General features: G+C 31.9%; 1 protein-coding gene across 1 annotated transcript in view; it reads right to left on the minus strand.

Moving 5' to 3' along the window:
* Window positions 1-18,464, minus strand: part of LOC143250419 (protein eva-1-like) — a 443,732-nt gene that overhangs the window by 6,610 nt on the left and 418,658 nt on the right. The window contains exons 4-7 of the mRNA XM_076500886.1: window positions 17,716-17,865; window positions 11,542-11,688; window positions 10,883-11,074; window positions 8,056-8,181 (exon numbers count right to left, since the gene is read on the minus strand). Coding sequence (XP_076357001.1) covers window positions 8,056-8,181; window positions 10,883-11,074; window positions 11,542-11,688; window positions 17,716-17,865 — 615 coding nt within the window. The remainder of the gene's footprint in view (window positions 1-8,055; window positions 8,182-10,882; window positions 11,075-11,541; window positions 11,689-17,715; window positions 17,866-18,464) is intronic.

Genomic DNA, 18,464 nt, shown 5'->3' on the forward strand with positions numbered 1-18,464 from the left:
ACAGAACGAAAGAGCTAGTAGTAACACATGTAGATAATACAGAATGAAAGAACTAGTAGTAACACATGTAGATAATACAGAACGAAAGAGCTAGTAGTAACACATGTAGATAATACAGAACGAAAGAGCTAGTAGTAACACATGTAGATAATACAGAATGAAAGAACTAGTAGTAACACATGTAGATAATACAGAATGAAAGAACTAGTAGTAACACATGTAGATAATACAGAATGAAAGAACTAGTAGTAACACATGTAGATAATACAGAACAGAAAGAGCTAGTAGTAACACATGTAGATAATACAGAACAGAAAAGAGCTAGTAGTAACACATGTAGATAATACAGAATGAAAGAGCTAGTAGTAACACATGTAGATAATACAGAACGAAAGAGCTAGTAGTAACACATGTAGATAATACAGAATGAAAGAACTAGTAGTAACACATGTAGATAATACAGAACGAAAGAGCTAGTAGTAACACATGTAGATAATACAGAACGAAAGAGCTAGTAGTAACACATGTAGATAATACAGAATGAAAGAACTAGTAGTAACACATGTAGATAATACAGAATGAAAGAACTAGTAGTAACAAATGTAGATAACACACAATGAAAGATCTAGTAGTAACACATGTAGATAACACAGAATGAAAGAATTAGCAGTAACATTTGTAGATAACACGTAATGAAAGAGATAGTAGTAACACATGTAGATAACACACAATGAAAGATCTAGTAGTAACACATGTAGATAATACAGAATGAAAGAATTAGTTATAGTGAAAACGAAAAAAGAACAAAACTCAGCAAGTTAAATATGAATGTGGGTATTTTTAATAAAGAGATTGAAACAAAGTAATGAAACATGAAATCCAAAAATCAACTGTTTTGAGCGTTGTTTGGATGTAAAACATATTGGGTAAATACGCCATCTTGTGATAAGAATACTAATTAAAACGAGTTTGATAGTTATGGTTCATAATACTGATAAAATCTAGACTATTTACGTCTAGTTAATTTTCATGTTTTATTAGCCGTGTTATTTTCTCCTATTGGTTTACGAAACTTAGAATAAGAAACTAAAGGCTACTGAAAAACTAAACGAAATTTGTCTGACCGTTTAGGAAATTTGTCATGGTTTGATTGTCCTGTGAAACAAATAACGAACATCACACGAAATATACAAAACGAATAGGAAATTAGTAATTAACACTTTCCATCTCTGGATGAATTTTAGATTGCATTTTTTTAAGTAGTGGAGGCAGTGAGTTCTGAGTTGGTTGTGTTAGAGAAATATTATCACACAGTAAGTGGATGAGGAAATGATAACCAGTTCTGACTTGGTCATATTAATGAAAACTACATGGCATGGTGATATCAATGAAAGCTACATGACATGAATTAGACAAGGAAATTATAACCAGATCTGACTTGGTTATATTAATGAAAGCTACATGACATGAATTAGACAAGGAAATTAAAACCAGATCTGACATGGTTATATTAATGAAAGCTACATGACATGAATTAGACAAGGAAATTATAACCAGATCTGACAGGGTGATATTAATGAAAACTACATGACATGAATTAGACAAGGAAATTATAATCAGTTCTGACTTGGTCATATTAATGAAAACTACATGACATGAATTATACAAGGAAATTATAACCAGATCTGACATGGTCATATTAATGAAAACTACATGACATGAATTAGACAAGGAAATTATAACCAGATCTGACATGGTCATATTAATGAAAACTACATGACATGAATTAGACAAGGAAATTATAATCAGTTCTGACTTGGTCATATTAATGAAAACTACATGACATGAATTAGACAAGGAAATTATAACCAGATCTGACTTGGTTATATTAATGAAAACTACATGACATGAATTAGACAAGGAACTTATAACCAGATCTGACTTGGTTATATTAATGAAAACTACATGACATGAATTAGACAAGGAAATTATAACCAGATCTGACATGGTCATATTAATGAAAACTACATGACATGAATTAGACAAAAAAATTATAACCAGATCTGACATGGTCATATTAATGAAAACTACATGACATGAATTAGACAAGGAAATTATAACCAGATCTGACATGGTCATATTAATGAAAACTACATGACATGAATTAGACAAGGAAATTATAACCAGATATGACTTGGTCATATTAATGAAAACTACATGACATGAATTAGACAAGGAAATTATAACCAGATCTGACTTGGTTATATTAATGAAAGCTACATGACATGAATTAGACAAGGAAATTATAATCAGTTCTGACTTGGTCATATTAATGAAAACTACATGACATGAATTAGACAAGGAAATTATAACCAGATCTGACTTGGTTATATTAACGAAAGCTACATGACATGAATTAGACAAGGAAATTATAACCAGATCTGACTTGGTTACATTAATGAAAACTACATGACATGAATTAGACAAGGAAATTATAACCAGATCTGACTTGGTTATATTAATGAAAACTACATGACATGAATTAGACAAGGAAATTATAGTTAGTTCTGACTTGGTCATATTAATGAAAACTACATGACATGAATTAGACAAGGAAATTATAATCAGTTCTGACTTGGTCATATTAATGAAAACTACATGACATGAATTAGACAAGGAAATTATAATCAGTTCTGACTTGGTCATATTAATGAAAACTACATGACATGAATTAGACAAGGAACTTATAACCAGATCTGACTTGGTTATATTAATGAAAACTACATGACATGAATTAGACAAGGAAATTATAACCAGATCTGACATGGTCATATTAATGAAAACTACATGACATGAATTAGACAAGGAAATTATAACCAGATCTGACATGGTCATATTAATGAAAACTACATGACATGAATTAGACAAGGAAATTATAACCAGATCTGACATGGTCATATTAATGAAAACTACATGACATGAATTAGACAAGGAAATTATAACCAGATCTGACATGGTCATATTAATGAAAACTACATGACATGAATTAGACAAGGAAATTATAACCAGATCTGACATGGTCATATTAATGAAAACTACATGACATGAATTAGACAAGGAAATTATAAACAGATCTGACTTGGTCATATTAATGAAAACTACATGACATGAATTAGACAAGGAAATTATAACCAGATCTGACTTGGTTATATTAATGAAAGCTACATGACATGAATTAGACAAGGAAATTATAATCAGTTTTGACTTGGTCATATTAATGAAAACTACATGACATGAATTAGACAAGGAAATTATAATCAGTTCTGACTTGGTCATATTAATGAAAACTACATGACATGAATTAGACAAGGAAATTATAACCAGATCTGACTTGGTTATATTAACGAAAGCTACATGACATGAATTAGACAAGGAAATTATAACCAGATCTGACTTGGTTATATTAATGAAAACTACATGACATGAATTAGACAAGGAAATTATAACCAGATCTGTCTTGGTTATATTAACGAAAGCTACATGACATGAATTAGACAAGGAAATTATAACCAGATCTGACTTGGTTATATTAATGAAAGCTACATGACATGAATTAGACAAGGAAATTATAATCAGTTTTGACTTGGTCATATTAATGAAAACTACATGACATGAATTAGACAAGAAAATTATAACCAGATCTGACATGGTCATATTAATGAAAGCTATATGACATGAATTAGACAAGGAAATTATAAGCAGATCTGACTTGGTCATATTAATGAAAACTACATGACATGAATTAGACAAGAAAATTATAACCAGATCTGACTTGGTCATATTAATGAAAACTACATGACATGGTCATATTAATGAAAGCTACATGACATGAATTAGACAAGGAATTATAGTCAGTTCTGACTTGGTCATATTAATGAAAACTACATGACATGAATTAGACAACGAAATTATAACCAGATCTGACATGGTCATATTAATGAAAGCTACATGACATGAATTAGACAAGGAAATTATAATCAGTTCTGACTTGGTCATATTAATGAAAACTACATGACATGAATTAGACAAGGAAATTATAACCAGATCTGACTTGGTTATATTAACGAAAGCTACATGACATGAATTAGACAAGGAAATTATAACCAGATCTGACTTGGTTATATTAATGAAAACTACATGACATGAATTAGACAAGGAAATTATAACCAGATCTGACTTGGTTATATTAACGAAAGCTACATGACATGAATTAGACAAGGAAATTATAACCAGATCTGACTTGGTTATATTAATGAAAGCTACATGACATGAATTAGACAAGGAAATTATAATCAGTTTTGACTTGGTCATATTAATGAAAACTACATGACATGAATTAGACAAGAAAATTATAACCAGATCTGACTTGGTCATATTAATGAAAGCTACATGACATGAATTAGACAAGGAAATTATAAGCAGATCTGACTTGGTCATATTAATGAAAGCTACATGACATGAATTAGACAAGGAAATTATAATCAGTTCTGACTTGGTCATATTAATGAAAACTACATGACATGAATTAGACAAGGAAATTATAACCAGATCTGACTTGGTCATATTAATGAAAACTACATGACATGAATTAGACAAGTAAATTATAACCAGATCTGACTTGGTCATATTAATGAAAACTACATGACATGAATTAGACAAGAAAATTATAACCAGATCTGACTTGGTCATATTAATGAAAACTACATGACTTGGTCATATTAATGAAAACTACATGACATGAATTAGACAAGGAAATTATAACCAGTTCTGACTTGGTCATATTAATGAAAACTACATGACATGAATTAGACAAGGAAATTATAATCAGTTCTGATTTGGTCATATTAATGAAAACTACATGACATGAATTAGACAAGGAAATTATAACTAGATCTGACTTGGTCATATTAATGAAAACTAAATGACATGAATTAGACAAGGAAATTATAACCAGATCTGACTTGGTCATATTAATGAAAACTACATGACATGAATTAGACAAGAAAATTATAACCAGATCTGACTTGGTCATATTAATGAAAACTACATGACATGGTCATATTAATGAAAACTACATGACATGAATTAGACAAGGAAATTATAATCAGTTCTGATTTGGTCATATTAATGAAAACTACATGACATGAATTAGACAAGGAAATTATAACCAGATCTGACATGGTCATATTAATGAAAACTACATGACATGAATTAGACAAGGAAATTATAACCAGATCTGACATGGTCATATTAATGAAAACTACATGACATGAATTAGACAAGGAAATTATAAACAGATCTGACTTGGTCATATTAATGAAAACTACATGACATGAATTAGACAAGGAAATTATAACCAGATCTGACTTGGTTATATTAATGAAAGCTACATGACATGAATTAGACAAGGAAATTATAATCAGTTTTGACTTGGTCATATTAATGAAAACTACATGACATGAATTAGACAAGGAAATTATAATCAGTTCTGACTTGGTCATATTAATGAAAACTACATGACATGAATTAGACAAGGAAATTATAACCAGATCTGACTTGGTTATATTAACGAAAGCTACATGACATGAATTAGACAAGGAAATTATAACCAGATCTGACTTGGTTATATTAATGAAAACTACATGACATGAATTAGACAAGGAAATTATAACCAGATCTGACTTGGTTATATTAACGAAAGCTACATGACATGAATTAGACAAGGAAATTATAACCAGATCTGACTTGGTCATATTAATGAAAACTACATGACATGGTCATATTAATGAAAGCTACATGACATGAATTAGACAAGGAATTATAGTCAGTTCTGACTTGGTCATATTAATGAAAACTACATGACATGAATTAGACAACGAAATTATAACCAGATCTGACATGGTCATATTAATGAAAGCTACATGACATGAATTAGACAAGGAAATTATAATCAGTTCTGACTTGGTCATATTAATGAAAACTACATGACATGAATTAGACAAGGAAATTATAACCAGATCTGACTTGGTTATATTAACGAAAGCTACATGACATGAATTAGACAAGGAAATTATAACCAGATCTGACTTGGTTATATTAATGAAAACTACATGACATGAATTAGACAAGGAAATTATAACCAGATCTGACTTGGTTATATTAACAGAAAGCTACATGACATGAATTAGACAAGGAAATTATAACCAGATCTGACTTGGTTATATTAATGAAAGCTACATGACATGAATTAGACAAGGAAATTATAATCAGTTTTGACTTGGTCATATTAATGAAAACTACATGACATGAATTAGACAAGAAAATTATAACCAGATCTGACTTGGTCATATTAATGAAAGCTACATGACATGAATTGGACAAGGAAATTATAAGCAGATCTGACTTGGTCATATTAATGAAAGCTACATGACATGAATTAGACAAGGAAATTATAATCAGTTCTGACTTGGTCATATTAATGAAAACTACATGACATGAATTAGACAAGGAAATTATAACCAGATCTGACTTGGTCATATTAATGAAAACTACATGACATGAATTAGACAAGTAAATTATAACCAGATCTGACTTGGTCATATTAATGAAAACTACATGACATGAATTAGACAAGAAAATTATAACCAGATCTGACTTGGTCATATTAATGAAAACTACATGACTTGGTCATATTAATGAAAACTACATGACATGAATTAGACAAGGAAGTTATAATCAGTTTTGACTTGGTCATATTAATGAAAACTGCATGACATGAATTAGACAAGGAAATTATAACCAGATCTGTCTTGGTCATATTAATGAAAGCTACATGACATGAAGTAGACAAGGAAATTATAATCAGTTCTGACTTGGTCATATTAATGAAAGCTACATAACATGTATTAGACAAGGAAATTATAATCAGTTCTGACTTGGTCATATTAATGAAAACTACATGACATGAATTAGACAAGGAAATTATAACCAGTTCTGACTTGGTCATATTAATGAAAACTACATGACATGAATTAGACAAGGAAATTATAATCAGTTCTGATTTGATCATATTAATGAAAACTACATGACATGAATTAGACAAGGAAATTATAACTAGATCTGACTTGGTCATATTAATGAAAACTACATGACATGAATTAGACAAGTAAATTATAACCAGATCTGACTTGGTCATATTAATGAAAACTACATGACATGAATTAGACAAGAAAATTATAACCAGATCTGACTTGGTCATATTAATGAAAACTACATGACTTGGTCATATTAATGAAAACTACATGACATGAATTAGACAAGGAAGTTATAATCAGTTTTGACTTGGTCATATTAATGAAAACTGCATGACATGAATTAGACAAGGAAATTATAACCAGATCTGTCTTGGTCATATTAATGAAAGCTACATGACATGAAGTAGACAAGGAAATTATAATCAGTTCTGACTTGGTCATATTAATGAAAGCTACATAACATGTATTAGACAAGGAAATTATAATCAGTTCTGACTTGGTCATATTAATGAAAACTACATGACATGAATTAGACAAGGAAATTATAACCAGATCTGACTTGGTCATATTAATGAAAACTACATGACATGAATTAGACAAGGAAATTATAATCAGTTTTGACTTGGTCATATTAATGAAAACTGCATGACATGAATTAGACAAGGAAATTATAACCAGATCTGTCTTGGTCATATTAATGAAAGCTACATGACATGAAGTAGACAAGGAAATTATAAGCAGATCTGACTTGGTCATATTAATGAAAACTACATGACATGAATTACACGAGGAAATTATAGCCAAGCTGATTGGATAGTTTCTCTTTTTTACGAAATTATCAGAATGATTAAATAATAACTCTCCAGAAGTTTAAATCAGTAGAAAGCGAGGGTTAAAGCTTAATTTTACTAAGCCTACTTTACAATCGGACAGAAAGTTATTTGACGTATTAAATCCCCACCTTTTAAGAACTTGTATGCTGCAATCCACTCGGTAAGGAAGCCCACAACCTTTTGATCACCTTCAATAACTGTACAGTTGCTAATGTCCGTATTCTCTACACCTTGAAAAACTGGCTGGTCAACAACTGTAAGTTGGAATGATCTATTATACATGCCATATTTTCATATATGTTACATATTTAATAATCCACTGAATGTCTGTTATAATAAATTAAAAGCAATAATCATCATTAACGGTCGAGAAACCCCAACATACTTGAAACATTTACATACAGAACGAACCGTGTTCCACTTGTAATAAACTTCTTGAATATTGTAGAAGACTTTATATTATCTTGTATGTGTCTTTATACCTGCACTTGTTTATCTTAAATGTGCCTTTATACCAGCACTTGTTTATCTTAAATGTGCCTTTATACCAGCACTTGTTTATCTTATATGTGCCTTTATACCAGTGCTTGTCACAATATCAAATTAAATGTCATAAAAAACAGTAAAGGAACTAAAAATAGTTTCTGACAGTTACCTTTGTTTTTATGTGGATACTTTCTGAGAGTAACCTTTGTTTTTATGTTGATACTTTCTGACAGTAACCTTTGTTTTTTGGTTTTTTTCTGACAGTTTCGGTTGTTTTTGTGCATATTTCTTAACTGTTACCGTTGTCTTTTGTGGATATTTTCTGAATGTTACCGTTGTTTATTTGTGTGGATATTTTCTGAATGTTACCGTTGCTTTTTTCTATAGATATTTTCTGATTGTTACCGTTGTTTTTTGTGTGGATATTTTCTGACTGTTACCGATATTTTTTGTGTGGATATTTTCTGATTGTTACCGTTGTTTCTTGTGTGGATATTTTCTGACTGTTACCATTGTTTTTTGTGTGCATATTTTCTGTTACCGTTGTTTTTTGTGTGGATATTTTCCGCAACTGTTGTTTTTTGTGTGGATATTTTCCGCAACCATTGTTTTTTGTGTGGATATTTTCTGACAGTTTCGGTAGTTTTTGTGCATATTTCATAACTGTTACTGCTGTCTTTTGTGGATATTTTCTGACTGTTACCGTTGTTTTTTGTGGATATTTTCTGACTGTTACCGTTGTTTATTTGTGTGGATATTTTCTGACAGTTTCGGTTGTTTTTGTGCATATTTCATAACTGTTACCGTTGTTTCTTGTGTGGATACTTTCTGTTACCGTTGTTTTTTGTGTGGATATTTTCAGACTGTTACCGTTGTTTTTTTGTGTGGATATTTTCTGATTGTTACCGTTATTTTTTGTGTGGATATATTCTGACTTTTACCGTTGTTTTTTGTGTGGATACTTTCTGTTACCGTTGTTTTTTGTGTGCATATTTTCTGTTACCGTTGTATTTTGTGTGCATATTTTCTGACAGATTCCGTTGTTTTTTGTGTGGATATTTTATGTAACCGTTGTTTTTTGTGTGGATATATTCTGACTGTTACCGTTGTTTTTTGTATGGATATTTTCTGACTGTTACCGTTGTTTCTTTGTGTGGATATTTCCTAACAGTTACCGTTGTTTCTTGTGTTGGTATTTTCTGACTGTTACCGTTTTTTTGTGTGTGGATATTTTCTGACAGTTTCCGTTGTTTTTTGTGTGGATATTTTCTGCTAGCGTTGTTTCTTTGTGGATATTTTCTGATTGTTACCGTTGTTTTTTGTGGATATTTTCTGACTGTTTCCGTCATTTTTTGTGTGGATATATTCTGACTGTTATCGTTGTTTTTTGTGTGGATACTTTCTGTTACCGTTGTTTTTTGTGTGGATACTTTCTGTTACCGTTGTTTTATGTGTGTATATTTTCTGTTACCGTTGTTTTTTGTGTGGATATATTCTGACTGTTACCGTTGTTTCTTTGTGGATATATTCTGCTACTGTTGTTTTTTGTGTGGATATTTTCTGACAGTTTCCATTGTTTTTTGTGTGGATATTTTCTGATAGTTTCTGTTGTTTTTTGTGTGGATATTTTCTGACAGTTTCCGTTGTTTCTTGTGTGCATATTTTCTGACAGTTAACTTTGTTTTTATGTGGATACTTTCTGAGAGTAACCTTTGTTTTTATGTTGATACTTTCTGACAGTAACCTTTGTTTTTTGGTTTTTTTCTGACAGTTTCGGTTGTTTTTGTGCATATTTCTTAACTGTTACCGTTGTCTTTTGTGGATATTTTCTGAATGTTACCGTTGTTTATTTGTGTAGATATTTTCTGATTGTTACCGTTGCTTTTTTGTATAGATATTTTCTGATTGTTACCGTTGTTTTTTGTGTGGATATTATCTGACTGTTACCGTTGTATTTTGTGTGGATATTTTCTGACTGTTACCGTTGTTTTTTGTGTGAATATATTCTGACTGTTAACGTTGTTTTTTGTATGGATATTTTCTGATATTTACCGTTGTTGTTTGTGTGGATATTTTCTGACAGTTTCCGTTGTTGTTTGTGTGGATATTTTCTGACAGTTTCCGTTGTTTTTTTGTGTATATTTTCTGACAGTCATCGTTGTTTTTTGTGTGTATATTTTCTGACAGTTTTTGTTGTTTTTTGTGGATATTTTCTGACAACTACTGTTGGTTTCTTTTGGAGTATTTCTTAAAGCTGCTATTACGATTCTTTGTTATCAGAAGGATCTGACATATTATCACAAAAATCACGAAACAGGTGTAGGATTATAAAGCAATCTGTTTTTTCATATAAAGTAAGTAAATTAAATAGCGCTTGTTTGAAACATAATTTTGTCGCTGATGTAAATATTTATCAAAATAATCGTAATACTGTCAAGTGCATAACAACAATGCAACAACTCCTATTACCTGTTTTGTGTTTCGTAGTGGCTGTACTTTTACCGATAGTTACAGTATATTCTAGACTTCCTTTCCATCTAGTTCTGTTCTGACCCACGGGTGGCGCTACATATCTCGGTTCTTCCACAAAGTAGTCAGTTTTGTCGATTTCGGTGTTTTCCTGTCCATCAATATCCGGCTTCCGAAGTATTTCTTTAGAAACTGTAAAATTAGAGGGTGGAGTTATGTGTCTTTAGCGTGTCTTTTACTTGATGGAAGCACACAAAAGAATTGTGAGTTCATATCACAGTTCAAGTATGTTTGTTCGTTTTGAATTTCACACAAAGCTACACTAGGGCTATCTGCGCTCACCGTCCCTAATTTAGCAGTGCAAGATTAGAGGGAAATGGACTAGTCATCACCATCTACCGCCAAGTCTTGGGTTACTCTTTTACCAACGAATAATGGGATTGGCCCTCACATTATAACGCCCCCACGGCTGATAGGGCGAGCACGTTTGGTGTGACGGGGACTCAAACCCACGACCTTCGGATTGCGATTCGAGTGCCTTAACCCGTCTTTTTTTTATGTGAACAGAACTTCCAATCATTTACACAAAATAACGACAATAAAGAAATTACGACTTGAACTAAACGAACTTTGATGAATAATAAATAAAACCTACTTACCACAAGTGTAAACAACCTTGAGGTAATGGCGAGTACCTGCTGGACAACCAGGTTTCCCGAAAGTCTGAACAGAAGCGAGGACAGAACACCTTCGTCTCCCAAGACAGCTCTGCATTACTATCTCTGTCGCGTAGCTACCATGACAATCTAATATACAACAAATATTATATCTGTCGCGTAGTTACCATGACAATCTAATATACAACAAATATTATATCTCTCGCGTAGTTACCATGACAATCTAGTATACAACAAATATTATATCTGTCGCGTAGCTACCATAACAATCTAATATACAACAAATATTATATCTGTCGCGTAGTTACCATGACAATCTGATATACAACAAATATTATATCTGTCGCGTAGCTACCATAACAATCTAATATACAACAAATATTATATCTGTCGCGTAGTTACCATGACAATCTAATATACAACAAATATTATATCTGTCGCGTAGTTACCATGACAATCTAATATACAACAAAGATTATATCTGTCGCGTAGCTACCATAACAATCTAATATACAACAGATATTATATCTGTCGCGTAGTTACCATGACAATCTAATATACAACAAATATTATATCTGTCGCGTAGCTACCATAACAATCTAATATACAACAAATATTATATCTGTCGCGTAGTTACCGCTGACAATCTAATATACAGCAAAGATTATATCTGTTTGCGTAGTTACCATGACAATCTGATATACAGCAAATATTATATCTGTCGCGTAGCTACCATAACAATCTAATATACAACAAATATTATATCTGTCGCGTAGTTACCGCTGACAATCTAATATACAACAAATATTATATCTGTCGCGTAGCTACCATAACAATCTAATATACAACAAATATTATATCTGTCGCGTGGCTACCGCAACAATCTAATATACAACAAATATTATATCTGTCGCGTGGCTACCATAACAATCTAATATACAACAAATATTATGTCTGTCGCGTGGTTACCATGACAATCTAATATACAACAAATATTATATCTGTCGCGTAGCTACCATGACAATCTAATATACAACAAATATTATATCTGTCGCGTGGCTACCATAACAATCTAATATGCAACAAATATTATATCTGTCGCGTAGCTACCATGACAATCTATTATACAACAAATATTATATCTGTCGCGTAATTACCATGACAATCTATTATACAGCAAAGATTATATCTGTCGCGTAGCTACCATGACAATCTATATGCAGCAAATATTATATCTGTCGCGTAGCTACCATGACAATCTAATATACAACAAAGATTATATCTGTCGCGTGGCTACCATGACAATCTAATATGCAGCAAATATTATATCTGTCGCGCGGCTACCATGACAAACTAATATACGGCAAATATTATATCTGTCGCGTAGTTGCCATGACAATCTAATATACAGCAAATATTATATCTGTCGCGTAGTTACCATGACAATCTGATTATACAACAAATATTATATCTGTCGCGTGGCTACCGCAACAATCTATTATACAGCAAATATTATGTCTGTCGCGTAGTTACCGCTGACAATCTAATATACAACAAATATTATATCTGTCGCGTAGTTGCCATGACAATCTAATATACAAGCAAAGATTATATCTGTCGCGTAGCTACCATAACAATCTAATATACAGCAGATATTATATCTGTCGCGTAGTTACCATGACAATCTAATATACAACAAATATTGTATCTGTCGCGTAGCTACCATAACAATCTAATATACAACAAATATTATATCTGTCGCGTAGTTACCATGACGACAATCTAATATACAGCAAAGATTATATCTGTTTGCGTGGTTACCATGACAGTCTGATATACAGCAAATATTATGTCTGTCGCGTGGCTACCATAACAATCTAATATACAACAAATATTATATCTGTCGCGTAGTTACCGCGACAATCTAATATACACCAGCAAATATTATATCTGTCGCGTGGCTACCATAACAATCTAATATGCAGCAAATATTATATCTGATCGCGTGGCTACCATAACAATCTATTATGCAGCAAATGTTATGTCTGTCGCGTGGCTACCATAACAATCTATTATGCAGCAAATATTATGTCTGTCGCGTGGTTACCATGACAATCTAATATGCAACAAATATTATATCTGTCGCGTGGCTACCATAACAATCTAATATACAGCAAATATTGTATATCTGTCGCGTGGCTACCATGACAATCTAATATACAAGCAAATGTTATATCTGTCGCGTGGCTACCATGACAATCTAATATACAACCGATATTATATCTGTCGCGTAATTACCATGACGATCTAATATACAGCAAAGATTGTATCTGTCGCGTGGCTACCATGACAATCTAATATGCGGCAAATATTATATCTGTCGCGTGGCTACCGCTGACAATCTAATATACAACAAAGATTATGTCTGTCGCGTAGCTACCATGACAATCTAATATACAACAAATATTATATCTGTCGCGCGGCTACGCATGACAAACTAATATACAACAAATATTATATCTGTCGCGTGGTTGCCATGACAATCTAATATACAAGCAAATATTATATCTGTCGCGTAGCTACCGCGACAATCTGATATGCAACAAATATTATATCTGTCGCGTAGCTACCATAACAATCTAATATACAACAAATATTATATCTGTCGCGTAGTTGCCATGACAATCTAATATACAGCAAATATTATATCTGTCGCGTAGCTACCATAACAATCTAATATACAACAAATATTATATCTGTCGCGTAGTTACCATGACAATCTAATATACAACAAATATTATATCTGTCGCGTAGTTACCATGACAATCTGATAGACAACAAATATTATATCTGTCGCGTAGCTACCATGACAATCTAATATACAACAAATATTATATCTGTCGCGTAGTTACCATGACAATCTAATATACAACAAATATTATATCTGTCGCGTAGTTACCATGACAATCTAATATACAACAAATATTATATCTGTCGCGTAGTTACTATGACAATCTAGTATACAACAAATATTATATCTGTCGCGTAGCTACCATAACAATCTATTATGCAACAAATATTATATCTGTCGCGTAGTTACCGCGACAATCTAATATATAACAAATATTATATCTGTCGCGTAGTTACCATGACAATCTAATATGCAACAAATATTATATCTGTCGCGTAGTTACTATGACAATCTAGTATACAACAAATATTATATCTGTCGCGTAGCTACCATAACAATCTAATATACAACAAATATTATGTCTGTCGCGTAGTTACCATGACAATCTGATATACAACAAATATTATATCTGTCGCGTAGCTACCATAACAATCTAATATACAACAAATATTATATCTGTCGCGTAGTTACCGCGACAATCTAATATACAACAAAGATTATATCTGTCGCGTAGCTACCATAACAATCTAATATACAACAAATATTATATCTGTCGCGTAGTTACCATGACAATCTAATATACAACAAATATTATATCTGTCGCGTAGCTACCATAACAATCTAATATACAACAAATATTATATCTGTCGCGTAGCTACCATGACAATCTAATATACAACAAATATTATATCTGTCGTAATTACAATGACAATCTATTATACAAGCAAAGATTATATCTGTCGCGTGGCTACGCATGACAATCTATTATGCGGCAAATGTTATATCTGTCGCGTGGCTACCATGACAATCTAATATACAACAAATATTATATCTGTCGCGTGGCTACCAGCGACAATGTAATATGCAACAAATATTATATCTGTCGCGTAGCTACCATGACAATCTAATATACAACAAATATTATATCTGTCGCGTAGTTACCATGGTAATCTAATATACAACAAATATTATATCTGTCGCGTAGCTACCATGACAATCTAATATGCGGCAAATATTATATCTGTCGCGTGGTTACCATGACAATCTAATATGCAACAAATATTATGTCTGTCGCGTAGCTACCATAACAATCTAATATACAACAAATATTATATCTGTCGCGTAGCTACCATGACAATCTAATATACAACAAATATTATATCTGTCGCGTAATTACCATGACAATCTAATATACAACAAAGATTATATCTGTCGCGTAGCTACCATGACAATCTAATATGCAACAAATATTATATCTGTCGCGTAGCTACCATGACAATCTAATATACAACAAATATTATATCTGTCGCGTAGCTACCATGACAATCTAATATACAACAAATATTATATCTGTCGCGTAGCTACCATGACAATCTAATATACAACAAATATTATATCTGTCGCGTGGTTACCATGGCAATCTATTATACAGCAAATATTATATGTCTGTCGCGTAGCTACCATGACAATCTAATATGCAACAAATATTATATCTGTCGCGTAGTTACCATGACAATCTGATATACAACAAATATTATATCTGTCGCGTAGCTACCATAACAATCTAATATACAACAAATATTATATCTGTCGCGTAGCTACCATAACAATCTAATATATAACAAATATTATATCTGTCGCGTTGTTACCATGACAATCTAATATACAACAAATATTATATCTGTCGCGTAGCTACCATAACAATTTAATATACAACAAAGATTATATCTGTCGCGTAGCTACCATAACAATCTAATATACAACAAATATTATATCTGTCGCGTAGCTACCATAACAATCTAATATACAACAAATATTATATCTGTCGCGTAGCTACCATGACAATCTAATATGCAACAAATATTATATCTGTCGCGTAGCTACCATGACAATCTAATATACAACAAAGATTATATCTGTCGCGTAGCTACCATAACAATCTAATATACAACAAAGATTATATCTGTCGCGTAGCTACCATGACAATCTAATATATAACAAATATTATATCTGTCGCGTAGCTACCATGACAATCTAATATACAACAAAGATTATATCTGTCGCGTAGCTACCATAACAATCTAATATACAACAAAGATTATATCTGTCGCGTAGCTACCATGACAATCTAATATATAACAAATATTATATCTGTCGCGTAGCTACCATGACAATGTAATATACAACAAAGATTATGTCTAATTTCTTATTTTCAGAATATGAATATATGTATATATAGCATAATGAGTAATTCCTTACTCTTAATAACAGATAAGTAACAACATGGAAAGTTTCTTGTCTCAGAACATGAATATCTAACATTAATAGCGTCTTTTTCTCAGTAACTACCATCAAAAACGATTCTTATTGTTAATACAACCTATTTAACGTTCCATCTCTATAGCCATTCAGTAAAAATTCCGATCAAATAAACTGTTTCAATTGTATAATCTTCTTGCAAATTTTAAGAACAATTAGAGTCTTTCCATCTCTACAATCCCATAATACAACGAAAAAGTTAGTTGAAATTACTTCATACTTATATGATTCGTCGTTGGTGGGTAAGTTGTGTAGTTTACGGCTTATGCTTTATGTAAGAACCGCCCTTTTTGTGTTTTGGTTAAAATATTGTCGAATTAATCTAAATGTTTGTTTTTAATAATGAGTAATTAATTAAACATCATATTGTTGCATTACAACGATAATTAAAACACAAATATATATGACGCAAAAGTACAGCGATAAAATCTAAAGTTATACGACACTGGATTAGTAGGCATAATTTTGCGCTGTGAATAGTGATTTAGGCTTACCATTTATATTTTGCCTCGCCCTTATTATTTCACTAATGTATTGTAGACTAGGCATTCAACAGGCCCAAAATTTTCAGCACTAATTTGACCACGAACTGTAATTTTTCAGAGGTTATTGGCAAGTCCTACTTATTACTCCTTAAAAAACAAAAATCAATTATCAATGGGCTGCAGGAGTACCATCGACAGTATATATACATACATTTAGGCCTAGCCCTAGTGGAAAAGTTAGTCTGACGTTGCGGGACACGTTCAAGAAATTTATGCAATTTGATACTGATTACCTATCTCTTCGAGGTCTGTTTTACCGCTTTCTCAAGTTAGGCCTTTCTAAATATAATCGGTTAATTATTTAACATTGTTAAATTAATCTTGAAATAACGAATATATGAAACAAACTCATTAGTAATGTAATGTTTCTTGAGAGTTAACCTGGAGCCATTTTTCTGGTCTTCTGTGGACATTCGTAAATGGCATGATGTGTTCCCCCAAACGACGCTGAGTAGATGACAATCCGTCGAGATTTCTCGCACTCTATCAGAAGTCTCTCGTGTTCGCACACAATTTTGTTGATAAAAGAACCTGAACATAAAAACAATATGAGCCACGCACCCTCATTATGGTATTACATTCAAACTTCATAAAAACATCAGTTTAAACAACAAATATTTTGAGACACACATATACTCAAACTACACTAGTTTCCAATTAAAATAATAAAGCATTTAGAGAAAACACTCAACCTAATGTCACATTAGTAAGGACGAACTTCAATGCTAGAGACAAGGACAACATGTTACACTGGTAAGAAAGGACATTACTTTAATGTTAGAGATTAGGACAACCTAAAATTAATGCCAGAGACAAGGACAACGTAATGTTACACTAGTAAGAACGAACATTTGTTTAATGCTAGAGACAGGGACAACCTAATGTTACACTAGTAAGAACGAACATTTGTTTAATGCTAGACACAGGGACAACCTAATGTTACACTAGTATGAACAAACATTAGTTTAATGCTAGAGACAGGGACAACCTAATGTTACACTAGCATAAACAAACATTAGTTTAATGCTAGAGACAGGGACAACCTAATGTTACACTAGCATAAACAAACATTAGTTTAATGCTAGAGACAGGGACAACCTAATGTTACACTAGTATGAACAAACATTAGT

The sequence above is a fragment of the Tachypleus tridentatus genome, chromosome 5 (assembly GCF_004210375.1).
Source record: "Tachypleus tridentatus isolate NWPU-2018 chromosome 5, ASM421037v1, whole genome shotgun sequence".
In the NCBI taxonomy this organism is placed as follows: Eukaryota; Metazoa; Arthropoda; class Merostomata; order Xiphosura; family Limulidae; genus Tachypleus; species Tachypleus tridentatus.